The following is a 13514-nucleotide window of genomic DNA, read 5'->3' as shown; positions in this document are numbered from 1 at the left end:
ATGTTCACTGAAACACTGAAAGTGGCTTTTCTACATCCTTCTATTTGTGTATGTATTTCACATGTCTGTTTATCACCCTAACCGTTTACATTGCTGGGACAGAGACACAGCCTGCAATTTACAAAAGGTAATTTGTTTTATACAGCTCTTAAAAGCAGATGGAAAAACCCCGCCTCCACAAGGACCTACTCTTTTGTCAACCATGTTAGAAAAACATGCTCAGCCATGCACCACAACACAAACCATTTCCTGAGATTCTAGGACTTGTAAATACTTCTCGATTGGTGTACAACCCGGGGATTTTTCGTTCCCTCTGCACTGTCACTGCTGTCAATCTGCATTGCAGAATCAAACACAGGCTGGGAATTGAACAAATTATTCTGCTGATGGCAAAATATCTAAACATCCAACTTGGCAAAGCAGGAGTGAAGACTACATAAGCAATGTGACCACGTCACAATTAATTCACCTTCCTGTCTTCAAGAAACCATCTCCTGTCTGTTCAGGCATGTCATTAAACGATAACCCAGCGTGTTTGGGTTTTGTGTAGTTCAGTATGTCTCGCTTCAAATTATAAAATAACACAAATATCAGAATGGAGATAACAGTTCAGTATAAAAGCTATAAAGGTACGCAGGTTTACTGCATACAATTGGGTATGCTCGTCTGTGGCTCTTTTCAATTGCAATTTAGCATTCCAGCATGTTGCTATAAAAATAACAATTAATTTGATTAGGAACCTAAGGTTCAAGATACAGAGTGAGAACCATGAGTGGAATGATAAAGAGTGTGAGCGGATGCAAATGAGGAATAATTTAGTGAGGGACATGTATATAAAGGAGTTTGTGTGCATGAATGTTACATTTGGTTTAACAAAAGCTTAGGACGAGGAGGAAACAAGCAGTAGTTGATTTAATTGTGCCCCGGGTGTTCAGGGGAAAATGATCAAATACTTTGCAGCAGAAATTGAAATAACAGTGGTCTTAATGAATACAAAACAGGAGCATGAACCATTAAATACCAAAACAAGGCATTTGTCATTTCTTCCAAGGCTGAGCAGCCTCCATCTGCTGTTAAAGATGATAAAAATGTGGTTGGAATCTCCTTAAAATGCCAGGTTTCCCTCCTGTTAAGATTTTTTTGTTTTGCTTTGTTTTATGTATAGGGTTTTTTTTTTTTACAATATTACTGGAGATGCATTACATGCAACTAGATGACTTTCCAAAATACAACAAAACAATTGCTATTCATGTGTATAAAAAGTATTTATGTTATGTAGATTATTTGAAATGTCTAAAAATATTATTTCACCCTTAAACATATTTGGTGGTATGGGAGGAACAGACAGATCTGTGCAAGGGGTAGAAACTATGTGGGCCAAACTGTATTAGGCTGATTAAAATAAGATATAAATCATGTCATGAACTCAAAGATGTCCACTGCCAGGCTCTAACAGCAGCAATGTCCACGTCTTTCTTCCAGAGTTTTGCCTTCAGCATTGAGAAGCATGATCAGTTATATACATCAAGACTTGATCAGTCAAGAACATTCAACTACATAACCGGCTGTGCTGTATGTTTGGGATCATGCTTCATTATCCTAACATGGCACCCCCAACAAGGGCAACGTGTCCTCTGTCCACCTAATGTAGATGTGAGCAGTGTCAGCACTTTAATCAGTTTCTTCTGCAGTGAACTGGGGTACTGAGCCAAAACAATTAAAGAAAATGTGCTGATATTACTTAGAGCTTTCCGAGATTCATTATGATTTCATGGTAGCCATAAATTAGACGTAGATAGAAGTGAGCCGAGGCAGCCTCAGCCTCCGCTCTATCCCTGCGTACCTCTGCTTCTCTGACTGGTGCACAGATATGAAATCATTTTTTAAATTGTGACATTATTTCTGCCCCTGGTGTCACTTATCATAAGAGATGCTTTAAAAAAAAACATTCTGTACAGTCCCTCTCAGATCACACAAAAAACGCGGCGCGGTGCACTTGTTCCGCTCCTCTCGGAGCCCTCCTCGCCATGATCCGCCCACCATCTCGGGACTGGAGTCACGTGTCTCAGCGCCTAGTGTCTCTGCGAGCAGACACCGACACAAATCAAACTCACCCAGAGAACGGTGGAGAGAGAAAGGACGATGAGAAGCGGGGAGGAGTGCGCGGATAGAAAGCCCCTACGATGCCCATGTTCTGAAATGGAGAACGTTTCATAGAGAATATCCGCTGTGGTTATCCGAAAAGCAGAGGAGAGAGGCATCTCAACAGGACAGGAGATGAGATTCACACTGTTTCAGAGACCACCTTCTTCTTGTGATCTCAAACTGCCTGTGAGCCGCGGGGCTTGGGGAGTGTACGGGACACGGGGCGCACAGCAGCCGTTCCAGTGAAGCTGTGGATAGAAGACAACTTCTTCTTTTTCTGTCCTTTCTAATCTGCTGAAGCTGTGTGGGTCGAAGTGAAGTCCTCATCATGAGGGTTGTTTCAGCAAACTTGTTCGCTCTGCTCTTCCTTTGCGCCCTTGCAAGTGTTTTCTACGTATGGAGCGCTCTGGAAAACCGTTTGGAGCGACACACGCGGAGGTTGTCAGTACCAGGCGGAAGGTCTTTTCACCAAGGTCTGCCAGCGGATATCTCCGCCAAAACTTTCCGGGCATTGCTCGCTGTTCCAGCGGCACAAAGACCGCACTTGGGGGGCGCACACAAGGCTCAGAACCTCACAGATCAAACTGTCTCTGCAGGAAGTCCAGATTATCATCTGAATGGGTATAACAAGAGGTCAGGGCGGCGGGAGGGTCCGGTCAAGTTAGGCTCCCCGGTGGAGGATGGGATATTTTGGAGTGAGTGGCTGGAAGATCTCCTCCCTGTGGGTTTCACGGAGGAATATGCTCGGACTTGGCGAGAGAGAGCGAGGACATGCCGGATAGTGAAGCTGGAGCCTGGATGCGGCAGGATATCCAATCAGCTCGCCACGTTTGCAGATGGGACCAAAGCGTGTGTGCGTTACGGGATAAACGCTGATCAGGTGCAAGGAGAAACTCTGACATATTATCTTGCCACTTTGTTAGACATCACCAACCTGCCTCCTCTAACACTGTCCCAGCTGAACAGAGACAGCGAGCAATGGACAGCTGTGCGGACACGCATAGATGATTTACAGTGGAGTGACCGAGCCGTGGTTTCTCTTACTGAGTGGATCTCCAACCTGACCGGGGTGGTCACACCTGCGCCGCTCAGACAGGAGAGCAGCGGGCTGCATCCTGTGCTTGAGGAGCTTCGGAACAAGACGACAGCAGAACTGCTGGAGCTAATGCAGTGGACCGACCTGATCGTATTCGACTACCTGACTGCAAACTTCGACAGACTCGTCAGCAATCTGTTCAGCCTGCAGTGGGACTCGCGCGTAATGGAGAGGGACACCAACAACCTCCTCAAAACACCACATGGGGATCTTGTATTCATCGACAACGAGGCTGGACTTGTGCACGGGTTTCGGGTCTTAAACATGTGGGAGAAATATCATAATACAGTGCTAAGCTCCGTCTGTGTGTTCAGAAAAAGGACCACGCAGCGCGTGACAGAGCTGCACAGGCGCAGAGACTCCAGGAAAAGGCTGCTGGAGCTCTACAGAGACAGCGAGCCTTTGTCTCTGGAATTAGGATTTCTCTCAGACGAGCACGCTGGTGTTCTCCAAGACAGGATAGACAGATTATACAAACACATTTTGCATTGTAAAGGCAAGTACATCCAGCTGTGAACATTCGCATGCACAGGTGATGGATTTGTTGTCTGCACAGTATAATGAGCTCTGCAAACACGATTGGCACACCTGTGCCAAACTGATTACACAAAACTGTCTTGAATATCCAGCTGAACTACCTCTTGTGAATAAAATGTGTTGCCTACTTTATAAATAAGTAAATTTGACACGTTTATAAGCTCCCTGCTGAGATTGTCACTGTACTGTACCTCACGGAGGAATGACTGAGGTCAGTGTATCCTGGCTTACTTCACTCACTGATTCTCACCTGACTAGGAATCAATGTAAAGAGTAGGCTTTATTTGTGACTAGGGAATCCTAATGCAGCTGTTCATGTGTGTTTGGATTCTTGCCTTGTGTTCAGTAATCCTAATGATAAATTCCTAAGCCTTAACATAAGTGAACTCTTAAATGCTGTTTTTCTGTGGATATCTGGCTCGCTTTTTAGAGAAAGTCATTTGCACAGTGTCACAGCAGCACCTGCACTCTGTAATTGTGTTTGTATTGCATATTCAGCCTTAAAGTCACTGGTATATCATGTCCCCTGTACATGCTGTAAGTTGTAAATATTGTCTCACAACCTGTGTTGAATATTTGATGCTCTTCTAATTTAATGTGCATTGTTACATTCCAAAATGACCGTTTTTGATAAATATATTGTAATTTAATTTAACTGTTGTGTAGATGTTGTGTATTTTTGTAACTAACTGCCTTATTAGAATCCATCAAATATTTACTCGGTTTGTGTAGAGCGCTGGGATTTTTCAAGCCTTTGCATTTGCCCATTACAGTCCTCTCATTGTGCTGTTGAAATATCTTATACTGGCACACCATTCCCCAGGAGCCATTCTGTCAGCCACAGGCATGCTATAACAGGAACCTGTAATCCCCTTTATAATCACCCAGAATGATGAACTGAAGGAGACAACTGACATACTTTCCAACAGGTTTTCTTATTTTCTAACTATATCAAAGCTTCCACCTACTCAGAACCAGAAGACAGATTTCAGAATATTTGTCATGCTATAATATAAACAGTCACTCCACGGCCAAAACCTGGATGGCTTATTGGTTCAGTCTGCTCAGCTGAAAAGTAAGAAAAGTCCCTTAGTGAATGCATGTGCTGCCTAGAGGCCAAACCCACAGTTAATGAGAGCTTTGCTCTCAGAGGAGATTCTTGTTTACAGCTTTTTAGAGACAGAATTTTTAATTGTGAACACTATTCTAGAGATCAGATATATTATTTTGCCTTTTATGGTACGCTTTCACTTCACACTACTACATCAGTCTTTTAATTTGACCCTTTTGGAAGCATCCTTTCCTCATTAGTTCTGCCATCTGCCAAGCTCTGTGTCTGATTTCTGGTTCTAGACTTGCGAGCACATCAGAAGGAAAGTCAATGATCAAACTCTTGAAGAACTAATTCTTTCCAGTCTCTCCATATCCTGCACCTCATCTGGTTTCTTTTACAAACTTTTTTATATATGGCCAACTCCAGAGCACAACACTACCATTTGTATGGTATCTCCATAGAGTGGGATGAGAGGATGAGTCCATGTTGTTCAAATAGTGTTTCGATGTGCACTTGCCCTTCATTTCATGGCTTACAGCACATGCGAAGGTGTCTGATTTGTGCTGCTCTCTACTAGGTCATTACATAGTGGCAGAGAAGCAGCAGAGGTTTAAGCAGGTGTAACTAGCAGACTAACTCCCAGCTGCTGTTGTAGTAGGCACTTTGGGATCAATATGTGCACTGACTGTTGTATATGGGAAAGCAGGTCATGCTAATGGGCTGCTTGCTGGGTGAAGGGTTAGTATGTGACCATGTATTTCATGGGGGTTGTAAAGCCTGCACTCGCAGCTGGGCATGGTGCTCTAAGCATATCTGCCAGTGCCGAACACAGCGAGTAGATTTACGACAGGCTGCAGACTCCAGGGATTAAACACAATGCTAAACTAGGTCTGCATGTCTAAACCAGACTTGCAACCCTTCCTCCTTCCCTGACTCACTTGATTTCCCTTCCTCTGTATTTCACCCACATCTCACCCTCCCTGCAACGCATCTGTCTTCGCAGTTAACATCACTGCCGAATATATTGACTCTTAATATCTGTTGCAAATGGAAAACGAAGATTTCGTAATCCTAATTTTTTTTTATTTTTGCAAATTTCTTAACACAAGAAAATATTTTTTTAAGCAGGGACCACATCATCTACAATCACACTAATGGCAGATATCAAAGAGGTTGTTAAAATCACCCTTTTAACTGTTCACATATGTTCCCCCCTCACTCTTCCTGCCTGGCTTATTTCAGACCATCACACATGTTCCCACACCCCCGACTTTTCCCACCCAGAGGAAACAAACTTCATGCTTTTTGTGAGATGGTCTAATGAGTGCAACTTGTTCTAGCTTGTGGCACCAGAGCAGCAGATTATTGTGCAGTGTATGGCAGTTAACTATGGCCTTACACATGTCAGCATTCTGTGGTTCCTTCCAGATGTGCTTGTTTTCTATTTCAGCAGGATGAATCACAGGATCAGACAGTGATACAGCCAGGGGCCCACAGCAGGCCCGAGCAGAGGCCCCAGGTACTCAAGCTGATCTCCTTCTTCTCTGGGCACATTGCAAACATTCCAGAAGAGCTGAGGGAGGATCATCTCCATGGACGCACGGACACACACAGACCTCTCAGGCAGGCAAGTGTATGGAGTCCCAGTTGTGTATATAAACTGTTGTCAGAGTTGGCTGAGCTCCTATGACATGAATAAAGTTGTAACATTTTAAAGGAATAGTACCATTTGGAAATGCGTTTACTGCTGCTTTCTTGCTTACAGTTAGATGAGAAATCAAAACTGCTTTCATGTTTGCCAGATCAATTCAAGGCAGAGAAAATAGTGAGCCTATCTTAGAAACAGCTAGCTGGCTCGGTCCAACGGTAACACGTTCCACATAACAGCACCTCTACTAGCTCACTAGCAAACAAGTTGGAACTTGTTTGTTTAATTGGCACAAAAATGGACTTATAAAAGTACAGCGGTTTACAGAATGTAAGCCAGAATACACACACCCTGTCTAACAGAGAAGACAGATAAATATAATATCAAAATATCATCATCAACCGACGTGACTTCTAAAATTTTAATTACAAAATATTTTCTTAATTAAACCAAACTCATTTGCAGCTTTAAATCAGTTAAAAAAAGGACAAAAAAGTACAACTGGATATTTTACCAGACACCAGGTGACAAACTGAGACTGTTCCTCTCCCAGCGGACCTGCTATATGTGAGGGGACAGATATATAGATTCTTTCATGGCTACAAAGTGCAGGGAACTTCCTGCACATAACTGAATGATTTCATTATGAAACCCGGCACATACTAGGGGGAGAGTCACTTAGTTGCAGCTGAGTGAATACAGACCATGAAGGGTAAACTGGGGGGCCAGGGCAGCAACTGCAGGGGCTTTGGCTGTGGTGTGCCTGGAGAGCTGGCACAAAGCCCTGTTTTGTCCGCACCAGAGTTGTAAGCATAAGGTCAGGGCCTTTGGCCATTTTTCCTCAACACAAAGTAGAAGGTAATGAGTAACAGAGGAAGGCAAGCAGAGGGCTTCACATACCTCAGCAAATAAGGAGAGAAGAAAATGTGTTAAGTGTAATGACCTCTTCTGTTTTCATCTCACCATGTGGATGTCCAAATTACTTCAAATGTAAAAAGTTCAGCTATTATACAGCTGCTGTCTATCTGTAGTTATTGTATTTGTTTTATGTAGTCACAGTTCATTACATGCTGCGAGTTTAACAAGTGTGTTCACCTGGAAACATCACAAGGGAGACCCTGCATTTTTAATCTATGTCATTGGATTTACTTTTAAAGTCAGTTGTGATATCACACAAGAGCCTGATAAATCAGTGAACATCAAAAGTCAGCGAAAAAAGTCAACAAGAAAAGCTAAAGCAAAGGGTCAAGTATCAGGGTGATGAGCTTGTGTGTCTGTGTGTGTCTGTGATAGTGTAAAATTCAGTTAGCATATTTTGGAGGAATTGGTTTTTGCAAGTCAGGCTCAGTCACAGTAAATCATAGACAAGACATTTACATTTGTCCAGCTGGTGTCTACTCTCCCTGGCCTGCCTTGCTTTCAGATTATGCAACAGATTATACATCCCAGTTGTCCCTTTTCATACAGATGTCTGTTACTTTCACCACACTAGTCATTTATCTGTCATGACCACCAGTCAGATCTATGACATAGTGTATTCTGACTGACACAAATACATTTATATTCTTCATGGTGTCATTTTTGTTATTATTAGATTTGGATCAACAATGTATCTTAGAGTAGGTATACAAATAGACACCGAGATCTGTACATAATCCACTAAACTGTTTTGAAACAAGAACTGTTTAACCTCAATTTAGATTCCCTCTATTTTCCCTTAATACGATTTGCTTCATGCCAGTCATAGCATACACAAAAATAAATCCTGATTAATTTCACCACTTAATTCCATCCTATTTGTTATGCTTCATCCCTCAAGCTCTGTCTCTAAAATGTCAGACCATAGCCTGCAGAAACTCATAAGCCTCATTTGATTTCATGCAAAACATTTGCATTTCATATTATAAAGAGTATTGGTCAGAAATGATATTTTTGAATGTAAAAGACCATTTTTTTCAGGTGAAATGTGCATGCTGTGAAGCTGCTATTTCATGAAGGCCCTCCACACTCCAACAGTATACTTTAACATTGCCCTGGTTATGAGTGCCAGGTGAGTAAAATGCCTAAATTCAGCATGTGCTTTATTTTTCCATTGTAACATGTCTTAAAATTCAGTTTTGTTTATTTAATCTAGTAATACGCAGACATTAGCTCACTTGTAAGGACTGTATTGTGTTCAAATGTTTTGACCTATATTAACCAAAATGTGGCACAGCAGTTGATTGACATAATTGTTGATGCCTCAGCACATTTCAGCATTTTCAAGTACATGTTAGGCTCATTTGCATCCAGGTTCATCTCTATGTAAATGTGAATTAGTATGCTTATGGAAATGACTGCTGGAAAAAATAACTGGACGCATTCACAGAGAGATAATCTATCATTTTGCTGTTGAATGTGTCTTTCTCATGGCCACCTGGACCTAACTGAAACTGTGGCCATAATTAAGATATTTCTATGCAAATGTTTTGAGGGAGCAGAGGTATTGGCAGACAAAGAGTTCAAATTAGCTAGCTGGACATTATGGTTATGTCTGCCTACCATGGATGAGAAGAGGACTTTTGTGATTGTTACAAAACTTGGCAAACCTCACTTTTACATTGGGCACGTTTTATTATTTAGATTCTAAATTAGCATACAGGATATAAAACCTTATTCCCACTCAGCAGCATTAAAATATCAGTTCATTTTTGGCATACTCTGTCTCTTAGGGTTTTTTTGTTTTTTTTTAGTTTATCGTGACTGTAGACTTTGTCCTCTCCATGCCTGAAGTGCAGAGAGAATCAATACACAGAAGGGCAGCAAGAGGACATGTAACACCTGATGAAAAAAATACCTACAATCTGCTGAAACCGCACATTCCCTCTTGCTAGCTGACCGCATGCTATTTGAATGTTAGTGTTGGCCAGAGGCTATACTCTGCCGGAGACCTGCGTGTGGCTACTCGCAGCAGTTTTCTTGAATTATAACACCCAATGGTAATTTGGTCATTTCTATGTAAATTATACTTTGTGCCACCATAGTAGTCTGTTGTACCGCATAAATGCTGCAGCTTTATAATGGTATACTGTTATACTGAAATGACCAAAAGTAATTGTGAGAAGATGTCATGACAGTCAATCAGTTAAGTAGGCAGGTCGAGAGGAGCACAGATAGAAGAGGAGGGCACTCAGCCATGCTGTGGTGAAGACAAGTATAAGCGGCAGACAGTCATTTTGGGTTGTGTCCAGGTACTGGCCTCTATCTTTAGAGGGGGAAAGGCGAAGAGACAAACATTAGTGGGTTTATGACTGACTCTGCAGTATCATTGTCATTTGAGTAAGATTGGACATGCTTTAGTGAGGGTGAGATGGCACTGCCTAGTGGAGGATATAGAAGAAAGGGGATATGTATAAAAATTATGACAAATTTATATACATATAACCTAATGAAGCTTATATGATTTCATAGCTATTCCACTTAAACTGAGGCTTGGGGACAAACCTTGGCAGCATTGTGAGCCAGGCAATCTCAGCTCTCACATTATTATCCCTTTTGTCCTTGACAACAATATCACTTCATGGCATTGCAAGTGTTTTTTTTTTTCTAACTTCGGTAACTCTGTGGAGTTATTCAGTACTACCAGCACAACAATTCTGCTTTAACTAAATGCTGTTTTCAATTATCAGTTATTTTGACGATGCTTGATACTTATTTACTGTACTTACTGCACCATTATGAACTGATTCAAAACATAAATTTCACTGACACGGACTGATTCTTAGCTTCCTGTCCTGAACATTTGAGAACAAATGAAAATTTATTCAATATTGGGTGGCAGGATTTTAGTCTTTAAGGGAGCAGTAGCTCTATAGAGCAGAATTTGTACAAGTGGACATTCATTTAGTTTGTTCATTCAGATGATGCCACATGCACACGTATAATGGCAGCACATTGCACATTCCTTGTGTTGATATTGTTTCACTGATCAACAGTTTCTGGCAGTCATGTGAAACAAAGTGAAGACTGTGAATTAGGCCTAGTTAGAATGTAAATATGGTACAGAGTATGTGTGACTTTCATTAAAAAATTAATGCAGTGCTGCCTTGGAAAACAATATCTGTTACTACTATTCTTCTTTGATCTTCAGTGATATAAGTCATCGTCTTTCATCCACCCTGAGGTTAAAAGAATGGCTGGAAATCTGGCAACTAAACTGGGAAGAAAAACAATTTTAAAAGATGCAGACATCCCAGATTTTTTTCTTGTGTTTTAATAGAGAATTATAATTACACACTTTAGAGATATTGCCTCTCCCAAAGACATTCTTTTCCTTTCACACCTGTAACCTGACTCATCTCAAATTACAAGTCTGAGACATCCGAGCCTCCCACGCCAGCAGCCACAGCAATTATACCCTGACATGACTGCAGGGTAAGGCTTAGTGTCTAGTGCTTCATGACACCCTTATATTACCTAAACAAAAAAGGAAACAATGCAGGGTGTAGTGGTTCACTTCCTTCCACGTTGAGAGGGAAATAACCTTATACTTTGCATAAATGCAACAAAACTGGAAAGCTGAATGGGAGAGGTTTCAATATCCCCTCAGCACAAAATACTTGACAGACAAGGTGGGGTTAGAGGAAATTTGGGGAGCCATATCATTTTGTGAATCAGCAAGATTGATTTCAACACAACAAAAAGTCTTTGATATAGTGAAGTGGCTGCTGTCCTTGTCTCAACTTTATAAGGTCCTCTCTCTCTCTCTCGCTCTCTCTCTCTTTCCTTAATACCCATCCACTCTTTCTTATTCTATTTCTTCACATCTATTTAGTCTGTGCAAATATTGCCATTGGGAGATCCAATGCACACTGAATGATTGCGGGTCGAGGCTAATCATCCAGGCTAGTTACAAAGACATCTTCCACAAAATCAATGCTACTGAAAGAGAAGCTAAATCTCTTTAGGGTTCCACAATCCTCTGTGATACAAAACTGGCTACCACACGGTGGGAAAAAAATTGAATGGAGGCAAAATGAGAGCATATGTAATATATGCTCTCATTTTGCCTCCATTCAATTTTTTTCCCATTTGTTCAATTTTTTTACTCCTTCATTTATTAGACACAGGATTTGAAATATATTATTGAAATCAGCTTCTCTATATGAGTCCACTTTAATGGCAAAATGTATAACTTACCATCAGGAAATAGAAAGGTATAGAGATTGACTGTGAGTTGCGCTAAGACAGAAAACAGACTTCTCCAGCAGGGGCAATGATTTATTCATTTGTGTGTTGGCTTTTATGTTTATACTGCTTTGCTTGTCATGGGGAAGTAACATGGAGAAATACAGTCATGGTTTCTTTAGAGGCCCTTTCTCCACAAACTGAAGTGTTGTCCATGGGGCACAATAAGCATTCAAAGAGCTTAGACAGCAGAGGTTTCATTTTCCTTTTAAAACCATTTTCTAAAAAGAAGGCAGAAACTGTAAGAATTGATTAAAGGGAGTGTTTATGTGCTCTAACATACATTACAATCATTAGCATGTCTGGTTATTTAGCTGACTACCTTCAGTAGTAACTGAAAGGCCAAGAAGTCTTGTGAAGAATATGGGTTAGTTTTAGAACAAGCCCGTTCACAACAGCACATCCATTGTGTTGTTTTTTCCCCATGGCGTGTTCCCCAGGATGCTTTCAGAATTCAGGCGCAATAGGCTCTTTCCTGGTCTTTATTAGGTTTACATTCCAAACAGCCATCCACAGTTGCATGAGAAAGCATTACATTTGTCCTTATTCCATTAGTACTAAGCAGCCAAGTACAGTTATGTATCAGTTTTTCCATATCATCTTCATAAGGACCAACCAACCGGCCATACAAGAAACAGGTTCCATATTTCCATGTCTTCTGTGTGGTTCATCATATTTAAAAACCTTTATCAGAGTTCTCTATTTAAAACAAACATCAGCCAATTCTTGGACCTTTAGCTTAATTAGGTGGCTTGCAACAGTGGATAAAATATGACTATGAGATATGTCATTTCAGCCATCAATATTGAGGAGCCTATGAGAAATAAGGTATCTATTATAAAAAATGACCAAGAATTTCTACTGGCAAATCCACCACCAGTAAGATTGTAAACTGCATATCTGCATAAAGCCAGAGAGCAAAAGAGAGCCAGTGACACACACCTGTTTGTAGATGACACTGAGAGACAAACAAATGAAGGACAGTGTAGTGACTGCTAGGAAGCAGCGGAGAGCAGAGTGTGCAGGCTTTAAGAATGCAAGCTTGCTGTGCAGGAACGACAGAGTCAGGCTAGGCCACGACCCCAGCCATGTTCTGTTTTCATAACCTTCAGCCTTTTCAAAAACACCCCTCTTTCTCCCATTACCAAAGTCTGCAATTTCTTTACATTTGAAGTTGCTGCTGGACTCACAAGCCTGAATTACATGCTCAAATTGCCACCTTGTGAAAACAATAGGTGCGTATGTGTGTGTGTGTGTGTGTGTGTATACATAAATGCCGTCAGCAGGCTTGTCTTCCCTGCTTCTCCATGACTCAAAGGCATAGTACCCACACCTAAGATAGCTGACCACCACAACTAATCAATCAGCCTTGTTGGCTGTCAACATGTTGCCCTGCATAGGTATAAGCATGCCTGAAGCCCCCTTCCTTCTCTCTCCATGCATGTTCTCCCTGAAACCCTTCCCAGGTGTTCCCATAACTCACTGGGCCTCCAATCCCATGTGGACATTCCTGGACTTCAGAGGCAGATGAGAGCCTAGATTTATGGCTTGTTGATGGACAGTGGAGGGGGGAGCAGAGGGTGGGAAGGTGATAGGGTCCACTTCAAAGGGGAGGAAGCGTTTGTTGTTCTCTTCTGTGCTCACTGGTGCATGCATATGTACAGATCTCTCTCCCTTCCTGTAGCTCTGACAGCTGGAGTGCTCATTCATCGGTTTACATACAGTCACACAAATAGTTATCACACCATTCATTTAATTTTTTGGTGGTTTGCATGTTCTATGTTTGCCTCTAAGTTTAACAGACACAC

General features: G+C 41.5%; 1 protein-coding gene across 1 annotated transcript; it reads left to right on the top strand.

The window, feature by feature from the left end:
* Window positions 1-1985: 1985 nt before the first annotated feature.
* fjx1 (four-jointed box kinase 1) lies at window positions 1986-4433 on the top strand. The gene has a single exon (XM_026310447.2). It carries the CDS (start codon window positions 2474-2476, stop codon window positions 3755-3757), a length of 1284 nt encoding a protein of 427 aa, XP_026166232.1. The 5' UTR covers window positions 1986-2473; the 3' UTR covers window positions 3758-4433.
* The last annotated feature ends 9081 nt before the right edge of the window (window positions 4434-13514 follow it).

This window comes from Mastacembelus armatus, chromosome 6 (genome assembly GCF_900324485.2).
Source record: "Mastacembelus armatus chromosome 6, fMasArm1.2, whole genome shotgun sequence".
Taxonomy (NCBI): Eukaryota; Metazoa; Chordata; class Actinopteri; order Synbranchiformes; family Mastacembelidae; genus Mastacembelus; species Mastacembelus armatus.
Note: the sequence above shows the minus strand (reverse complement) of the source record. Positions and strands in the feature narration are given on the sequence as shown.